This window comes from Haemorhous mexicanus, chromosome 6 (genome assembly GCF_027477595.1).
Source record: "Haemorhous mexicanus isolate bHaeMex1 chromosome 6, bHaeMex1.pri, whole genome shotgun sequence".
Taxonomy (NCBI): domain Eukaryota; kingdom Metazoa; phylum Chordata; class Aves; order Passeriformes; family Fringillidae; genus Haemorhous; species Haemorhous mexicanus.
The window spans coordinates 1,312,095-1,332,709 of NC_082346.1; the positions used below are offsets into that span (position 1 = coordinate 1,312,095).

Genomic DNA, 20,615 nt, shown 5'->3' on the forward strand with positions numbered 1-20,615 from the left:
CTTCAGAGAGCAGCTTGGGAACTGCTGCTGAAACACATTTGGCCAGCCCTGGTCTCACACAGCATGCACAAAGCTGAGGAGCCTGAATGTGTCACAGTTTGTACCTTGCAAACCCATTTCAAGTAGTACTTGAACCCATTTCAAGTAGTTCTTGAGAGTCTGTAATGAATGCAGCCTGTTTCTCCAGAAGTTTGCATCTTACACCTGTTTGGTGATGAGGTATAAAAAGGACAAAGTCTGAGACAGACTGGAAAACAGGATGCTTTAAGGCTCACTCTCATATACTGTGAGTTTCCACTGAACTTTCAGAAGAAAAACACCTTAAAATTTGTCCAAAACAGTCAATAACCAGTTTCAGCATATTAAAGGAAGGGTTACTGAACAGACACACTGTGTGTGATGGCAGAAACCTTGCTTCTGCAGAAAAACCAGTTTAAAAATTCCCAATGAAATCCAAAAGCGAATTCCACTTACCTTAGTGTTCATACAAGACTTCCCACGTTTATACTCTTTGTGACTCGCCCTCTTATCAAGCTTGTTCCACAAAGCCTTGGCCTTCCATGTGGTCACTCTTGATTTCAGTTTGCTGTAAAAGTTCCTGTTGTCCAAAGGATCCAAGTCAAGTTGGCGGGTGAGAATGTTGAAGGCCTGAATGGTGCCTTTGCAGGTTGATGCTTGTACAAAGTTTTCAAATACCTGGCCAGCTTGATTGTATTTTTCATCATCATTTTCCTCCATGTTCTGAGAGCAAAGAATGATTAGGCTGGAGCTCCTGTGCTGGGGTACAGGTGATCAACAATAGCAAGTACTTCCACACATGTTATTCCTAGAAAAGACAAACACAGGTCATGTTAAAGCAGGTTCTGCATGATAGAATTAAATCCACAAATTGCACACACAATATGAACATAAAACCCCAGCATACAGTGACCAGACAAGCAGGCCCAAAAAGCTAGCAGCAATACCCAAGTGTCACAAACAAACATAACACACTCCTGCTGTCATGACTTACACTCACAGACTGTTATAAAACCCCTGCTAACTCAAACCTACTGCTACAAGAAGAATCAGCTTCACTGAGAGCTTGAGGATTTTATTTTTTTTATTTTTTTTCTTCAGTCCTAGATAACTGATGTACAAACCCCAAAAGCCCAGATTTTTTTCCCCAAGCAGAATTTATGTAACAGCAAGTGATATTTTGGTCTCCAGAATTCATGAAACCTGCAGCCAAAAGTCAACATGGTTTGATGGATTTTTTTTTTTTTTTTTGCTGTTGCACAAGTTAGGGCCAAGGGTGCAGCTTACCCAGAGCAATTTAGAACTGGCACAATCATTTGCCACAGGCAAAAGCACAAAACAGGCTAAGCAGAAACATCATCACAAGTTACACCAGAACTGAAGGAACCAGAAAACAAGTAATCACAGAGAGCCCCCCTTTTCCTGACACTCTTGCCAAAATGAGGGAGGGTTTGGTGCTCCAGCACATAGAAAGGAATTTTATCTCCACGTCTCCACATGTTCCATGCTGAAGTTATGTGTTTGGAGCCTCACCTTGTCATGTGCTGATGATATAAAGTAATGATGTTTGGCCTGCTAAGCCCCACTGGCTTTTCCTAGTAACATGATTACTGTCAGACTGTGCCTGATATTCCAGATAAATCCCCTTACATTCTGCAAGAGCAATGCTATTCTAAATTAACACAAGTTTCAAAGAACTAAAATATTTCATTGGGGCACTCCCTTTATCCTTCTTTAACCTTGCTCTTCATCTCTAATGGGGAGCATCTTAGAGTCAGCCAAGGTCCACAGAAAGTATCCAAGTGGCTTTCACATTTTCCAAGAATATTCTTACAGGTTATGTAAAAACTTGTCCCCAGAAGATGGTTTACCTGGACTCAAGTTCAGATATTTAAGTCATGTATTCTTTTTCTTGTTATTAAAGAATTATCTGCCCGTCCAAGAAACCAAAAACTAAATCAATGCTTGCCTAACTTCCCACATAATTAGTTATTTTACTTGGAATGTCATCTGTTGGCTGATAGTTTCAGAATAAATTGTTAGAAAGGCCTTTGAAGTCATGCTTCTCAGTCTAACACTGTTCACAAACTATTCATTCTCTGCTTGCATTTCCCTCAAAGAAGAAAAAAGAAAACATAACCAGTGTACTTAAGTAAAAAAGAGACCCACCATGTCTATCTTACCATCCTCTAATACAGAAAAATATTATGCAACTTATTAAAGAGCTCCCACAGGGAGATATAAGGAAGCATTTGGAATACTCACATTCCCTGTCTGTGCTCAAAATAAATAACCTTTGTATGCACATCATCAGTCTGTTGTGGGTTTGTGGGTAAAATGAATTGGCAATGTTGAGAGTTTGTACATTTTCTAAGACCAAATGTCATGATTAAATGTTTGGTGCCAAGAACAAGTCAGGAAATTTTTATTTTCTCCTCTGAATACTTCATTTATCGTACATTTCATGCCCTCCTTTACAGAGGTAAAGCACAAACGTCTTACACGCCCCGCTTTTGGAAGATCTAATTTTTCAAGCAGCTGAGTGCCATGAACTCCCACTGCCCCAGAAGGGGCTCAGGACATGGTGCACTTTCCCAGCTTGGAGCCCTGGGGGATTGCTGAGCAAAGCCCCAGGAGCTGCGTGGCAGCAGGAGGGAGCCTGCCTCTGCCAGCCCACGGCACCTGTGTTACCATCACACCTCCTGAAAAATTTCTTGGCTAGGATTTCTTCTCCTGAGAAGCCTCAGAGAAAAATGAAAACAATAACCACCTGATTTGCTTCTCCTGTGTTCTGCTGCTTTAGAATGTGGTTGGAGATTGTTTACCCAACATGTGAATTGTTTTTACTTAATGACCAATCTTGGTCCAGCTGTGTCAGGACTCTGGAGAAAGTCAAGTTTTTCTTTAGCATCTTGTTAAGCCTTCTGTAAGTATCCTTTCTCTATTCTTTAGTATAGTTTAGTATTCTTTAATACAGCATTCTTTAATATAATATAATACCATAAAATAATAAATTAGCCTTCTAATATAATACCATAAAATAACAAATTAACCTTCTAATATAATACCATAAAATAATAAATTAGCCTTCTAATATAATACCATAAAGTAATAAATTAGCCTGCTAAGGACATGGAGGAAATTCATCATTTCCTTCCTGCCACGGAGCACCCCAAAAACACCACACAGGTGCGAGGGATGCTCAGCATTCTCCTCACCGGTGCTGGCTTTGGGAATGCAGAGCTACACAAAGGGTTTAGGCTGGTCCAAAAAGGACCAACAGATCCAAAAGTTCCACGGGAAAGGCAGGGAACAACCACCCAACACAGCACAAGGTGCTACCATGAGGATTGAACAGCTTGGTGTGCATGCGCCTCAGCATTTGAGGCCCACTAAAAAAAAAAAATACTTAAAATCATGGCTAAACACTTACTGTACCCAACTTTAATACTTGCCTGAGATATTCCTCTAACAGAGAAGTGAAAGTATTAATTTTGCTTTTCTCTCAAAATAATCACGAGTGGCTTCTCGGGGAGCACGGCAGCGAAACGTCGCTGAGGGAGGAGTGGCAGCCAGACCCACTCTCCTCTGTGGTGCCAGTCACATTCTCTAAAAACCCCCTTCACCCAGGATTTTCTCCTGGGAAGCTGAGAAGCCTCAGAGAAAAGGAAAACAATTCTTATCTCATTTGCCTCTCCGGTGTTTTGCTCCCTTGGAATGTGGTTGGAGATTGTTCCATTGGTTTCATGTGAATTGTTTTCACTCTTTGGCCAAGCAGGGCCAAGCTGTGTTGGGGCTCTGGAAAGAGTCAGGAGTTTTCATCATTATCTTTTTAGCATTCTGTGAGTATCCTTTCTGTATTCTTTACTATAGCATAGCATTCTTTAATATAATATAGTACCATAAAATAATAAATTTGCCTTCTGAGCACATGGAGTCAGATCCATCATTCCTCCCTGCCACAGGGCACTCTGCAAACAACAGTCTGTCACCAGAAACTCACGTTCTGCTGCCTCACTCACACCTACCAGAGGCTTTGCTGACAGCACAGCTGTGACACAGCACTCCCTCTGCACTGTTTCATCAGCTCACCCCAAGACTGCTGCGTTCATAAAACACAAATATCTTTGAAGGGTAACTCTTGGCATAACTGGTAAGCCAGCGTGATCACAAGCTGGGGGAAGAGCAGAGCAGTATCTGAACAAGGCAGAGAAGAAAAGCCAGCGTGAGGCAGTGCTGATAACAGCAGGCACAAGGCAGCACCCACTGCAGGCAAAAACATTTTCAGCATGGAGTGGAAGTAGTGCTGCACACCCACAAGCCCAGCCTAGCCTCCCTCTGCCTTCCCCCTGGGGAGGAGAGGCAGGACATTCTCCAGCCATAAAACCTCCCTTCTCCAGCACCACAAAGCCAAGACTGAGCCTGTTTTTTCTGGGCACAAAGTCTTCTCCTCAGGAGCTTCCAACACACTGCCTTCTTGCCCATGCTGAAAAACTGAGGAGTGGCATCTCAGCAGACATTTGCTCACTGGTGAAGCATTTCTCCTTGCTGTGTCAGAGGTCACATTCTCCAAAAAAACTAACATTTTGTGGTCAAAAAAGCAGGATGAGACAGGAGACTCTGGTTACTAAGGTTTCTGGATTGCTGGAAACACCACTTATTTTCTCCTTTTTGTTTTTTTTTTGGCATGAACACTGTGTTGACAGATGACAGGGATGAAGATGGTGCTCTAAGTATATGCAGCTGATGGAAAAGCATGCATTTCTTTCTGAGGAGTCACTGATATTTCACTGCAGCATTGTACATAACTCACCAGAAGCAATGCAATAAGGATAAGAAGTTCAACAGGGTAATTCTTGCCTATAATTACAAGTTTCCTGTTCTGTAACTGTCTCAAAGACTTAAGAGGCAATGCATTAACTGCTTACCTGTAGCAGAAAAATTAACAGTGCTTGGCAAAGTACTTGAGTTCTTAGAGTATTATAACTTATCCTTTTACTTCCTTCATCATAGAGATCACTCTAGAGATGAAATACAGAGCCAAAAATCTCATCAAGGTGAGCATTGATGCTGAAACTGCAAACCAGGCTTTTTAAAGTGACTTTTAAACTTCCTCTAGTAGCACAACCCAAAAATAAAATGCATTTTATTTTAAACTTCAGTGAAGTGGTGCAGAGCCCAGTAAAAATTTGGGTCAGTGAAAGGAAAAGAACGAGCAGGAAATAGGCTGGACAAACAGTTCTTTCAAGTCAGAGCTGAAGCATCTGTGGGTTAGACACAAAAACTGCCATTTTAGGTCCCCTGCATGATGCATGAAGCACACACAAGAACTTGGCCTTGCACAAAGCTTCCCATGGCATTGCAGGAGCCTCTGGAGGACACAAAGCACACTGGAGGGAAGAAGGGTTCCATTTTCCAATGGTCCCTCCCCTGTCAGAAGCTATCCCTGCCTCCTTCCTGCCTCCAGCCAGGGCCAACAGGAATGTCAGACAAGGAAAGCTGAGAAGAGCTGCTCATGCCTGGTGGGTGCCCAAGAAGAACGTGAAGATCCTGTTACACCTAAAAGGAGAGCAGTGCAAGAGAGGCAGAGAGAAAGCAGGAGTTAAAGCAGTGGCAGTGCACAGATGTGTCCATAGGAAAACCAATGTCTCCAGTCTTGGCTGGTGTCTCCTGCCAGCAAAACAAGCTCTGCCACTGCAGACAATCTAGAGAACACTGAGAAAAGCAGCTCCCCTAAGTGTCTCTAGCCAGATGGATGTATGGAGCTGGTTCACAGCTGCACGTGGAGTCTCTCAGCAGCAAACTGTAAAGCTGACATCTATGAGGCATTACAGGAAAATAACACAACTTTCTGACAGCAGCACCATACAAACTGCTTGTCAGCAAGGTCTCGAGGTACTACCCACAAAAATTAAAACCCTCTTTTGGCTTGTGTGCCCCACTGGAATGAGAACAACCCTAATTTAATTCAAAATTGAAGCACTTGAGTTCTTCCTTAGTCCCTCAATGTAATTCAAAATTGAAGCACTTGAGTTCTTCCTTAGTCCCTCAATGTGCTGCTTCTCATATTTGAGAACATGTTCCTTGGGGACATCAGAAAAGGATTCAATTCCTAGCATTTAATACCACTAATCCAAATTCTGCTTTCAATACAACCCCAATTCTGCCATGTTTACCAAGAATAAATTCTTCTATTGAGACTCCAGTTTGGCAGACAGGATACAGTACATTTATTGTTGGCTTAAGGTTAGAAACAACAACAAGAACAAAAGACTGCAGCAATCACAGCAGTCATCTACTCCAGCCCTTCCTCATCATCAGTTAAAAGTACAATATTTCTGCTGCCTCCTTCCCTGACTGAACTCTCTAAGAGATGCAAACTTCACATTGTGTGATGGTATTGAAGTGAAACTGGCTGTGTTACAGGACTCCCTGAGTTTTTCAGTGTAGCTTCTACTGTGATGCACTTTGTTTTTGTGGAGACCATTTTAAATGTAAACATTCCTGTCTGGAGGAAACACTGCTTTTTGGTGGTTTGGTTTCTTTGCATGTTGTCCTAAAAATGACATAAAAGGAAAAAAGAATTCTGTGTAATTCTGGTAAGAAGTGAAGCTCTCATTTGCTTTGATTACAAAACTAGTTAAAAGCACATTGGCCTGAAATACTAGTTTTGTGCTGGTGACAGACAGACAACTCATTCCTTAAGATGCACAGTCCTACCAGAAACATCAGTGAAGGGAAGCTGCCTCTGAAGAAAGCCTCACAAACTGTCTCTGTAAACAGCCAGATTACTTTCCTGTATTTTTATAAAAAGCCGACTTCCACAGAACTCCTGCAAAATAACTTCTTGGGCCAAGAATGGAATTCCAAACAGCTCCTGCTGAGACACTGTGTGCCTGTGAACTGACAAGGTTTCCATGCACGCTATCAGCTTGTTTTGCAGTGGTTATAGGAGACATTTCAAACACAGCCCTGCCAGCAAGTGCTGCTGTGCCCGTTGAACCTGCTGCAGCTGGAAGCACCCAGGATAAAACACAGCTGGAAAGGTGCACAGGAGCACTCAGGCTTGGCACTGGCTACTTTAGATTCGTTCACAGGAACAGTAAAATAAAATGACCTATCTGTAGGGTTTTATCTGCCACACAGACTGAGTCATATCCCACAGGTTTTAAAGCTGGAAGCTTTGAAAATGGTCGGGTTTGTTTCTTGATGCTACCAACCTGAGCTTTGCTGTGGGAATGCACCAAGACCCAGACCAGGAAAATGAGATCAGCCCCGTAAGGCAGCAGCTTGCAGTGTCCCCACTCACAGAAACACATGGTGCTGGCAGGGGTAGAGCGTGGGAGGCTGCCCCAGGAGCCACATGTGCCACCCCAGGGATGAAGATGGTGCTCTAAGTAGATGCAGCTGATGGAAAAGCATGCATTTCTTTCTGAGGAGTCACAGATATTTGACTGCAGCATTGTATGTACCTCACCAGAAGCAATGCAATAAGGATAAGAAGTTCAACAGGGTCATCTCAGACCTCTGCTGGGCCCAAGGACACAGCACTTGCCAGCTTTCAGATAATCCCAACAGAGGACTGGCAGCCACAGGGCTCACACTGCTCTGCTGCCTGCACCACAAGTCCTGTCCTGCGAGCATCACTGAAACCCTCAGGTGCTCATTCTGCAAAGCACAGGCACAGGTTTCTCAAATGAAGGACAACACATCATTTTGTGTGCCACTTATACTCAAACCACTCATCTACTTATCAGTAATACCATCATTTCTGAAGGGTGAGTTCTAAAATCAGGACATTTGCTTTTTATTTTAAAGCAACGTTGTTGTAGCTATACCAGTGGAAATTATAACTCTAAACCTTCAAGTCCAATGGTTTTAAGGAGAAATGTCTCTAGCTCAATTCTTATTCTGTGCAGGTTACAGTAAGTACTTAATTTTTTTTTTTTTTTTCTAGGCCTGCTAAAAGCTCTGCTGCAAAATCCCAAGTTTCCATCTAGTCTGCATCTTCAAAGGTAACTGTAGATGATTACACCACAGTCATTTGGGGTTAATGCTATGCATAAACAAGATATTAAAACCTGATTCTTGTTTAGACTGGTTATGAGGAAGAACATTTTCCAGCTCTGTTGTAGTAGATGAGAAACACAATATGAACAACAGTAGAAAGTTTATGCTGATGTTTTCCTAGGTTAGGATCACAAGAACAAAGGAAGACAGTACACCAGAAGGGTAACATCAGCCTACCTCTTAAGAAAAAGAAAGCCTATTCTTAAGAAAAAGCACCTGTTATTTAAGCCAGAAAGATGTTAGGGATGTAGTCTCAGTAAAACAATTTTAAGGACAATCTTTAAGCTCCTTGAAACTCCTGCCTTTCTTTTTCTATAGTGACACTTATAATTTCAAGCTCACAAGCTGGAACAGCACAGATAGTAATCACAGAATAGGCAGTGCTGGTTGTCCTTTGATCAGCACAAGATTTTCTACTTTCAATAGGACGTGTGGAACACTGAGCCAGCCTAACTTGGAGAGCAAGTAATACCCTATTTTCCATTCCCAGAATCACAGCAGCAGGGAGATGGCAGGGCCAGACACACTGAGCAGGGATGGATGGCACAAGAGGATGATGGAGAGGGAACTCTGGCACCACTCCTGCCCAGCTGCCAGTGGGACCTTCAACATCTCACTTCTCTCACAGCCCTGTGCCCTCCTCTCTGTTCCTCACCCTCAGGTCACAGGCAAAACTTTGATGGCACAGCTGTGACCATGAGGAAGACAAATAAAAGCATCCCCTGTAGCTGACAGAGCCCTGTCAGCAAGATCCCTGCTATATATAAAGTTATACCAACAAAAAACTGAGCCCCACTCAGCAGCAGTTCCTCCACTACAGCGCTCCCTTTGTATGCATGGGGACAGAATGACAGAGGTAAACACCCTATAAAAGCAAACAAACACGTGAAGCAGTAACAAGCAGACTCTCTTAGTCTGCAGTCACAGAAATGATGCTGGTTTATGGCACTCTGAGAGGAGGAATCATGCAGAAGGATGGGGCAGCAAGAGTGGCCGTGAGCTGACACAGCCCAGGAGGGGCCAGCTCATTTCTGGGGGTCCCCAGCAGGGAGCAGGGGACCAAGAGTGCCACCAGTCTGGAATCCCTGAAGCCACCTGATGCCCATACACAGCCTGGCTGTCCCCTCACTGACCTCCCCCAACCCAGAAAGCAAAGAAAAGCAGCAATGCTGCTCTCTGAGAGCTGCCCTCCGAGAACACTGGATGCCAAAGCAAGGCTGTCTTTTGTTTCTCCTCAGGATTTCTGTGAGAAAGGAAATTAATATTTGTTCAGGGTTTTTTGAAGTAAAAATATGAAATTATGGCTGTGCTGATGCAAAGACTCCAGGTTATGTCTTGGGGGAGAAAAAGAACAGCATGAGCATAAGTTTTCACAGATTTGTGGCAAAAGCTCTCAGGAGTGTGTTTCAGATCATCCTTGCAAGCATGGCTCTGTAGATCTCTGCCCTCCAGTACGTGCCCCTCGGGTTACTGGGGCTGTGGCAATTACCCAAGGGGAATAAACAGCTGGCACAGGGGCTGCAAGACCCTCAGGGCTCCAGCCCACAATAACTCATTTGGCAGAGCTGCCCTCATCTGCAGACATCAGAGTTCCAGATCAGTAGCGAGGATTAATCCACTGAAAACACAGTCAGGATTGCTTTGCCAATGATCAGAGAAATGAAACATTCTGGGCAGTATTTCATAAGCATACACACACATTTTTAGGAATCAACACATTCCACTGCTGTAATTTTTTTTTTTTTTTCAACACAAGGTAGCACACAGTTCTTCCTGTGTTTTACGGGGCAATTATGTTATCAGTCACACTGAAATCCATGCAAACCACAAAGTTAAAGAATCAAAGATGCCCAAAAGCAGTTCTGAGTTGTAAATGAGGTTCCTGGGACGCAGCAATGCCAATTCCAAAAAACAAACACCAAAAAGCAGCCATAGAATGGCAGTGGAGAACTGAAAAGCTGCACCCAGATAAGTCAGCCAGAGGGTGATGGGAAACCAGAAGATTAGGTTAAACACCAAACTCTGCTCCAAGGAGCATTTACATAAAAAGACAAAAACAGAAAGAAAGCTACTGTGTTAGTTTTGTATCTGTTTGATGTTTTTTTGTCCTTGTAAACTGGACCCACAGTTACCAGAAGAGATTGGAAAAGACATAGTTTCTGAAAGTAGAAACAGTATTTTTGGAAGAAAATGTGCAGGACAATTTCTACCCTCCCTCTGCCCAGACTTCCCAAAAAATGAAGAAAAACAAAGTATAAAAAAAACCCAAATGAAGATGCCAAGAGGGTTACAAAAACATAATCCATTTCTGCTGCAGAAAAATCCTCCCAGTCAAGCTATAGAATACATCCTGAAATATTCATTTTGGGACATCCACCAGAAAAAGGGGGAAAAAAAAGACCCATGGGAGTAATATGCTAGGAAGTAGTCCCATCAAGAAATTAAAATAAACAACTCTGAGGGCAGATCATCATTAACCAACAACAGGAGGGATGGCAAATGCATCACTGTTTCTACAAGGCAAGCTGAGATATAGTCAGGATTAAATTATGATTCATCTTCTCCAGCACAGCAAAGTTTACTGGAAACTGTGAAATACCAAAAAAACCACTTCTTAGTTGTAATTGCTCATCACACTGCCTAAAGTTTTTCCCTCTGCAAGTCCTATCAGTATTGAAGGTCAGAGGTGGTTGCACCTTCTCTGTTGAAGTGTTTATGCAACAATGGCCATTTGCTTCCAGTCATCTCCCAAACTGAATGACTGTGCTGTAATATGTAGATGTTATCATCATGCTCTTCATTAGTCATCCATTCCTTTGGAAAACTTGCTTTATCAGGTACCTGTATTTCACTGCACCTAAGTGGGCAGGCACTGAGAATGCAAGCACTTTTAAAGTGCCAAGGCAAAGGACTGTGTGGATTTTTTTCTAAAAAATTACTTTACTTTTCTCACTGTCATCTGGTCCTAACATTCCTTTTACTGTGCAGAAGAGCCAAAATCTCTCAGTGAAAGCATCTGTGGCCAGCATCAACACACAAACCTGAGAGGCAACGTGAACAGGGCATCTAAAGAGCTGAGCCTGTGTAAGTGCAGAAACATCTCAGCTATGTCCCACAGACCCAGGAAGTTTGGAGACAGTACTGCCACTTCATTCCCATTTATTGCCATGAGGATATGTGGAGCAGCCACGGCTGATTGGGGACCCTGAAATGCTGCCACGTGTGACTGCTTGGTGGTGCTCACTTGAGCTGGTGTTTTCAGGGCAGAGGAGGTAAGAGGCATCACATTTCTTCCTACAGCTACAGGAAGACAGAGCTAAAGCTGCTTTGGTGCCCCAACTCTCAAAGGGCCTGTAATTTTCAGAAAGGGAAAGGGTTAACTGGTTCTGGGTTCACAGAGTGCCCAGTACCCAAGGTGCTGATTAGAACTGGCTTTGTTAGAGAAAACAGCAATTTAGGAAGGCAAGTGGTTTGCAGAAAACATCTTGGGTCCAGTTGGTTTTGCTTTAGCTGATCCCCTGGGCATCTTGTTCCTCCCTCACTGCACCTGCCCTGCCAAGGGACTGGGGATGGTCAGAACATTGGAAGTTTTTATCCTTTTAAGTTTTTTATCCTAACTGCTGATCAGGAATCCCAGAATCCATTCATCCAATGCACCCACACAAAGCAGACCAACTGAAGACACTGCAGATGTGTTTCATTATTACAGTTCCTTAATACAGAGTTCAAAGAGCTTTAGTATTCCCCAATTTATAGAGACCAAGAAGGAGAACAGAGAACTGACCTTCAGAACAAGGATGGAGAGAAAAATGTGTGAATCTAAACTACTCACACATAAGAAATACTGTTTAGTTCTCCACTTTACAAATATGATTTTGTTTTAAACATTTTGTTACTGAGCCCAAGACCTTATGTTGGCCTGGACTTCATTGTGTTTCTATATTAGTACAGATTTCTCCCTCTCCTCTGCATGCAGGTAAACAGTATTGCTTTTATTTCACTGAAATGTGTACCCAGATCTTTATCTGTGCTCCAGTTATCAAGGTTTAGTTTACTAGGAATAAAGAATTGGCTCATGCCCTAATACTGTATTACCAGTGTGATTAAATACCAACACAAGCAGTGCCCAAAAGCCATACACACAGAACAGGCTTTGTTGCAGCATCTTTCAAAAGAAGGACATCCTTGGAGCTCACTACATGGGCTCTGAGGTCACAAACCCACAAAAACAGCACAGAAACTCAGCTTTTCTATGCAGACAGGGATTTTTTAAATACATATTTTATCCTCCCCCCACAATTGCTTGGAATGGCTACCTGGATTTCCAAAGAGAACAAGCCAGTGATACACTGCATAAAAAAAGTTTGGGATAGCTGGCACAGCAGGTCCAAAAGGATACAATTTACATACTATGAGCTCACCCACAACTAGGGAAAAAAAATTGAGTCAACAGAAAGACTAAATCTCAGGTGAAGATTAAAGGATATCAATATCAGCTCTGGAAACAAGAAATTCAAGAAACAGTGCTTTATTTTGTGTGCAAGTTATACCACAGCCAGATACTACTTCAAAGAAAATGCTCACACCAGTGACCAGAGTAAAAAAAAAAAAAAAAAAAAAAAAGAAAAAAAAAAAAAACAGCTCATATGCCAGGTATTTCCAAAATGCATTTCTAAATCAGAAAACCTTATGAAAGGAAGTCTGGAAGTGATTGCAACAGGAGAGGTTCTACCCCTGCCCTGATTCCTGCCAGCACAGAGCACTGAGAGGCACACTCAGTCCAAACCCTCCAGCACCTCCTGTGTGCAGCACAGGCTGGGAACGTCCCTGTCCCCTTGGTGCAGCTCCTGGGCAGCTGGGCAGGGCTCTCAGCCCCCCTGCTCCTTCCAAAGCCAGCCTGAGCACACCTTCTCCACTGATGCTCTCAGCTCCAGGCAATGCCTCCCAAACTGGGCCTGGGGGAAATGGGCTCCTCTCCTGGCTGCTTCCTCAAACTGCCTGTTTCAAACCACACACACACAGATCCAGGCAATCTTACAGGGATTTGCCTTGGGAGCACATATTCCAGCACTCCTGCTGCCACTAAGGACGTGGAGCCTTCCACAGGAGAAACTTTTGCTGCATTTCATTTGATGGTTTACTGCCCTCCACGGTCAGAATTCTGCCTCCCTCCACCACACTCAGCAGGGGCTCTTCCACCTCTGCCCTTTGCTGACCACCAGTCCTGCCAGGGAGCACAAGCAGGGCCCTGCCTGGGGGAGCAGCACAAGGTAACACAGGAAAACCTCAAAAGCCTTGGAACCAAGGCTTGGCTTACCAGATGCCCCAATGCATAAGCCAACAACATCCAGAACAGTTTATTCCTAGCTTTCTGTGACTGACAGGACAAGCTAATAGTGCTAGAATCCTGTTTTCTTCACTGGACAAAAGATGCCATAGGTCTGCATAAAAGAAGACTAAAAAAATTGCCAAGATGCACAAGTTTGTTAAAAATAGGTTAAAAACTGTTGTAAAAGAGTTGCTAGATCGTTAAGCACGTACTGTTAGTTTGGTTATTATATTGTACAAGGGGTTAAAAGGGCTGTTGTGAGAAATTGGGTACTCAAGGTACCATAACACACCTCAGCAAGGTGCACCAGCAGCCAGCCTGGACAGAGCTGCCATGGCCAATCCAGCACCTTAAACCTTCGTGCAAATGAAGGATCCACACAGAAACCAATCCAAAGGGACAAAACCAGGACAGAAAGGGGCTTCTGACCCCCTGAATCCGTGCCACTCCACCTGGCACACCGGGAAGTTACAAATGTTGAGTTGGCTGCTACAACCCTGCTTATGTTGCCCATGAATATCTAAACAGAGTCTAAGGGAGATTGCTAGAAAAAAGTGCAGAAGGCAGCACTTCCCTGGATTCCTAATACCCAGCATATCAACTACTTCTGAATCGACTTTTGCAGAGCCCATTTCCCCAGGGCATCTTGGCAGGCAGGGCATGGCAAGACATGAACAGTTCACCGTGGTATTTTCAGGTCAGTGCAGCAGCAGGCAGAGAGCACCCCTGCTTTCCAAAAACAGGAGCTGACAGCTCTGCACAGGCCCCTTCCAGCCCAAATCCTTGCTCCTGGGGCAGCTGCACTAAGGTGCTGGCTCCTTTGCCTTTCCTGGCAGGGAGTCACCCTGCCTGGTCTGGCAGCTCCCAGGCAGAGCTCTGATCATCTCCAGTGGGTTAAAAGGTCAGCTGAGTAAACCTGCTTAAGGCAGAGCCCGGCAGGCAGGGGCAAGGATCACAACAAGGACGTCCAGCACAGCCACTGCTGATGTGGCTTCACCCTGGAAACACCCTGGGCACCTCTGCTCACCTCTGTGGAGTTTAAATCTAAAATAGGTTTGGGCAAAATAAAACCTGAGTCTGGAAGAGGCACTGCAGGTATCTGCTACAGCTGCTCAGAAAGGCAGATGTCTCAATTTTGAAGCAGATTAAACAACATGGCTGTGGTGTATTGTTAAAAATCAAACCCACCTGCCTTTTTATGCAGAAGCAACATGAAAGGCTCCATCTCAAAGGCAGTCCCTGCACACCAACCCTGACTGGCACCAAACTGCCTCCATGTACCTGCAGCAGGACAGAGGGGTGTCAGGAAACAGAGCTGCTCTAGATCCAAGAGAAAGGGCTCACCTATTTCCTTATAAAGGAAAGGGCTCACTTATTTCACTTATTTCCTTATAAATTCTTGACTGGTAATTTGGTCTCTTTTTGTTCACAGACTTGAAATTTTGCCTTTAAAACACCTGCTGGAAGAACATCCACCCCAATAATGACTCAGATGACATTTCTTACACACGTGCCCACAGGAGCACAGCAAATGTTGTGAGGAACAGTAACGAGGGGGAAGAGTGCACCCAGCTCTGACAGACTGCACAGGCACAGACACTTCTGGGGTTAAATACAATAAATACATCCTTGCACTCCCAAGCAGAAGCCCCAGATTTTAGCAACAGCTGCCTACACAGTTACCAGGTGGTTTTCTCCCCTTTCTTGCCTACACCCTGTTTTTCTGAACCCTGCAAGGCTGCACTCATTGGGGCATCTCACAGCTCAAAGCTGACAATTTTACTGCTGGAAGTTTAGTCAACAGTGATAAGAACATAATCCAGAATACAGGCTTAGGGGAGAAAATAAACAGGTGAAGGCAAAGAAACTGAATCAGCAATTAAAGCAGAATTTTGGTGGAAGAAAGAACCTTTGGCCTAAGTCTCACTGCCACTCTCTGACAGAAGTTCACAGCAGCCTTTTAAGTGACACTGACCAAAACCCTCAAGTCACAGCACCTTGAGAGAAATTTTCAAACATGCCACACAAGCAAAAAGCTCAGCTGCCTCCACCTCTGCAGAGCACTGGCAAGGTGATCATGACAGTGTCCCTGCTGTAAAACAAAGCCAGTCATGCACAATTGCAGTCATCCACAACTGCAGTTGGCCTAAGTCTCACTGCCACACTGACACTTTCTGACAGAAGTTCACAGCAGCCTTGTAAGTGACACTGACCAAAACCCTCAAGTCACAGCACCTGGAGTGAAATTTTCAAACATGCTACACAAGCAAAAAGCTCAGCTGCCTCCACCTCTGCAGAGCACTGGCAAGGTGATCATGACAGTGTCCCTGCTGTAAAACAAAGCCAGCCATGCACAACTGCAGTCATCCACAACTGCAGTTGCCTAAGTCTCACTGCCACTCTCTGACAGAAGTTCACAGCAGCCTTGTACGTGACACTGACCAAACCCTCAAGTCACAGCATCCTGAGTGAAATTTTCAAACATGCCACACAAGCAAAAAGCTCAGCTGCCTCCACCTCTGCAGAGCACTGGCAAGGTGATCATGACAGTGTCCCTGCTGTAAAACAAAGCCAGTCATGCACAACTGCAGCACGGGGAGGATGGCTCTGCTGAGAGCAGGGCAGGCACTGCCCCTGCCAGGTGTGCCAAGTGAAACCTGCCATCAGCACAGCACATGACTAAGCACACCCTGGCTATGCCAATGCCCAGCTGAAAGAAGGGTAATTAATTTCTCCTTGCCTCCCCCTCCCACGGATCAGTGAATACAGGGAAGCCAGAGCATTGCAAATGAAGCTTGAGAAACCTTATGAATAATAATTAAAAAAAAAAAAAAAAGGCCCAACATATCACAAGTTGCAAAAGAACTCTTCACACAGGACAGTGACTACAAAAACTCTTTTTAAGATTAAACTTTATCGAGTAAGAAATATCAGAAATGTGGATCCCATTGACCAAAAAAAAAGAAATGCAGATACACTTAACAGAGACTCTCCATGTGAATACAGATCTGTTTGGTCATTAAATAATTAATGTAAATTATACCTTTTTTTTTGCTTCATTCTAATTGTGAGAGGAAATATTTGTGTTGCCAATACTAGTTTCTAGTCACGAGGTCCAAAATAAACCATTAGTTTCATTTTAAATTCCCCAGACCTGGCAGAAAAGAGAAAGCACTTACTGCTCTGCATATTCTTCCCCAAGAAATCAGAATCATCATTATAATCACAATTGAATCATCAGGAAGAAAGAAAAGGAAGAAAACACTGTTTGATGTCACCTCCTCCTCCAAAATTAAAAGAAACTCTTACTTCAGCCCTGTGACTGGCAAAATATCCCAGCTAAATACTTTACAACAGACAAAACCCAAAAGAAATGTAGGAAATTTGGATTCAAAACACGAGGTGCTTCTTAGTATGACAAAGGTGCATTTTTTTTTTATTATTTAGAGGCAAAAGTCATTAAAACTAAACATAGTGATGGCTTCCCTGAACTCACCAGAGGCTCTGACCACAACCTTACACAGCCTCATGAAACCCAGCAGGGAAAGCTGGGCAAAGTCATGAACTAAGGTGGCTTTGCAGAAGTCCCAGTAACTCCCTCTTGCCCACACTTTCAATACATTTTGCATGTGGGTTGGCCCACTAGCTGGGTAACAACTGATTAGGGAGAGAAGCAAGGAAAACCCTGCCATCCTTTGCTACTTCAGTAGGGCAAATAAAACTGAAAACTAGTGGGTCACACTCGTTCCTCACTAGAACTATAAAATCAAAAAAACCCTCTGATATATCTGCAGTAATATCTACCTCTAAATTAAATCCTGTGTGCAAGTGTAAATCTCCTATACTATGTATGCCATTCCTGGATTTATCTTGGAAATTACTGAACTAAGAGGGGCACTCAGATAATTACACAGCTGGTTTTCAGAAGCCAGTGTAGTTCTTTTGGCTTGAGATTTCAAACGAGCCAATTGCATCACAAACATGGATCCTACCAAGTTCTGGGTCAGAACCCACAGAACTTCACCACAAAAGGCTGAAGTTTCATATTGACACTGCTCTGTAGAACCACCTGACCATCCTGAAGGATGCATGCAGGTGCTGCCTCAGAAAAAGCTGAGCCAAGAAACCCTGTCAAACACAGCATCAAGTTTCATGTGTTTTACTGAGTGCCAGGCAGAACCCTGGACTAACCTCTGTAAGGGAAGAGTATTGTGAAGAACACACAAAAATAGCTCACCTTGCTCTGAAACAGCCACATAGTTCTTTTTGGTCTCTATTAATGCCTGACAAACAAAATAATTGGGAGACATGCTTTGATTCCATAACTGAGACTCAAGATGCTTCTACACACAAGTTACCAATACCATCAATCATTAAGTCAGGTCGTAGCTGAACAGGTAGCTATAGACAGGTGTGGTGGTCTATATCTAAATGCATAAATAGGGCCTTAAGATGTCAAGCTTCTGCAGTTGTCATGAAATAGCATCAGAAATTCTGCTGGAACCCTCTCAGTGCAGGCACTCTGCAATCCTGGAGCCCTCTGTGTGAACGTGTTCAGCAAACAATCACAGCTCCTCCCTCAGTCAAAAAGAAAACAGAGAGAGAGAGAATAACATTGCCCTCTGCCTTTCTGCATAGGTAAGTGTGAGATAAAAACACCATGGCCCTCCTTTCCCATACAAATACACAGAGGTGAATGCTCCACTGTGATGTTTCATTCCAGGTGGGAGGAACCCCAGAGGAAACCCTTCTCTCAGAGTGAGGCTGCAGCAGCCAGCTCTGCCAGGCTCCCAGCACCTGACACTGCTCCTGCTGCTCCACATCTCCCTCCCAGGGCTGCCAGCCCCAGAGTCCCCAGCTCTGCCCTGAAGCACAAACCTGCCCTGCCTGAGCTCAGCATCCCTCTGAGCCCCCTCCAGGGGAGACCTGATGCTCCTGGAGGAGTAATGCTGCTCCCCTCTGCTCTGCTCCATCTTTCCCCTGGCACTGATATGTGAGGGAGCCAGCAGAACTACTCCACAGGGGACACCAAAGGCAGCCTTTCCCCACGGTGGGCACAGAGCTGGCCTGCTGCACATGAACCTCTTCTCCTGTCTGCTTACCTAAGCATCCCAGCTACAAATAAGATGTGGCTGAGCTGTGGCTCTGTGGTTGTGCCCCCAGCCTTGCAGGGTACAGAGCAGCTCTGCAGCAGGTGCTGGGGAATGCTGTGAAACAGGGGTCTCCTCAAGCCAGGTCTCATCAGCTCTTGGAGATCTATTTCACACCAGAGACAGCTCAGATACCTTAGAAAGCAGAAAATCAGCAGCATGGCTTCTGTGGTAGTGTTGGAAACAAAAAATTTTATTAAAAGACAAAATAACAAAACTCTTTACAAAGAGAAACTGAGCCAAGTGCAAAAAGTTCTTGCTCTTAGTAAAACATCTCACAAAATTTCTTTGTTCTCTTCTTTTTCTAGTAAATTGCTCAAGCCTTTTTAGCTCCTGTCCAATTAGCTTTCCTTAAGTTTAAAGTGAAGTCCCCCAAATCCTAAAAGTGTCTTTTCACCTAAAGAAAAGACAAAAGATAGATTTTGTCTTTTTTGGAAAGACAGAAGACAGTTTGGTCACTCCATCACCAAGGAGCCCATTGCTGTAGGGCTGTATCACCCACCAGCCCTGGGCTGCAGCTCAGGTACCCACTGCCAGACACATGCCAGGCAGCCAGGACAGGGGCCAGCAATACTGTGAATATTTGCACACTGTCTCCAACTCCCTGTGCCACACAGGTGATTTATACACCCTGACAGGGCAGCATCACACAGGGCTGTGTGCCAGCAGGGCAGGCAACAGACTCAAACCAATCCCTGCTCCTCAACACTTCCACAAGGAAACAGGCCACAAACAGACTGATACCTGCTTTGTGCACTGAAAAATGTGTGCTCTTCACTTCCAGAAAACAAAGTCAACCACCCTAACCCTCTCTCCCTCCCATACACAGCCCCCCAACAGAACAAAAGATGGTTTCTTTTCTCTGCACAGGTTCCCTGTGAGGTATTTAGCTCCTTACACAAGCTTTGCTCTTCCTCGTGCATTTTGGGACTCCTTGGTGCAAGGGCAGAGTTCCTGAGAGTAAGAACAGCCAGGGGTATTTCATTACATCCACAAACTCAGTTTTTGAATGCACCAATAGTTCCTATTTATGGAGCTTGTGTCCAGGCCTCAACCACGTGCACGTTTCTGACATTCAGTCAAGCACATGAGTGTTCTGAACACAAATATTGCACACAGGCGTGTCAGCTGTTACTTCTAAAAATCCATAGATAGAAATGGGAGGAACCTACATCCTGCATTCACTCTCAGAAATCTTAAAAATGGCTCCAAACTTCCCCATTCTTCTGTCCCTACAGCCACGTAATTACTGAAACAATTTTCTGAACTGACAGAAACAGTTGGCTGCATAGGTGGCAACCATAGGAATTTGTGGCACTCAGTGAAAGGGGAAAATCAAACACCAAGCAGAAGGCCAGGAGATCAGATCCCAGGGAGAACTCGTTCACATAAATTATCCAAGCCCAGATATCACATTCCATCAGAAGTTCTTTGAGTTCACCTAGGATGGAAATGAGACCTGGAGAAGCAAGCTCTTGTGTCAGCATGCTCACTCCTTCCCTGCCTCTGCAAGGAGCAAAGCAATGGCAATTCAAGTGCACCAGCAGCTCCTGTGTCTGACCCACAGCTGGGGTGAATGATGACACTGGGGTCATTAGCACTGACTGCATATTTACCACCACCAAGTCAAGCCCATTTTTTCTTCTAATCAGTTCAGCTTGCTCTTTGAGATTATTCCCTGGATCAGCACAAGGTGCCATGAAGACAATCAGTAAAACCAGCCTGATAACAAGCATGTACAACAGGTGAACCTGTATGAAAGGAGGTCAGACTATGAACGAGCAGAAACCAAAGAGCACCCAGGATCCTGTGAAGTCCTTTAACCAGAGGGTTTCCTCAGCTAGAAAGGGTGTCAGCAGAGCACACTGCATTCTGTTCTGAATTCCTCCCTTTGCTTTTAGCAGCTGCCTCCAGAGCCTGCATTTGTTTCTGTAAATCCTCCTGGGCTGCTCCCTGCGTGCAGCAGTTTGGAGGGCAAGGGTATTGCACATCCCTGAGCCCAGGAACAGATGGGGCTCACCTCAGCCAGTAACACAGATTATGGGCTT

At 44.3% G+C, this 20,615-nt stretch overlaps 1 protein-coding gene across 5 annotated transcripts in view; it reads right to left on the reverse strand.

The window, feature by feature from the left end:
• MICAL2 (microtubule associated monooxygenase, calponin and LIM domain containing 2) overlaps positions 1–20,615 on the reverse strand; it is a 127,753-nt gene that overhangs the window by 101,612 nt on the left and 5,526 nt on the right. For all 5 annotated transcript variants that reach the window (XM_059848279.1, XM_059848278.1, XM_059848280.1 and 2 more), the window contains exon 2: positions 475–826. In XM_059848279.1, coding sequence (XP_059704262.1) covers positions 475–738 — 264 coding nt within the window. In that variant the 5' untranslated portion in view covers positions 739–826. The remainder of the gene's footprint in view (positions 1–474; positions 827–20,615) is intronic.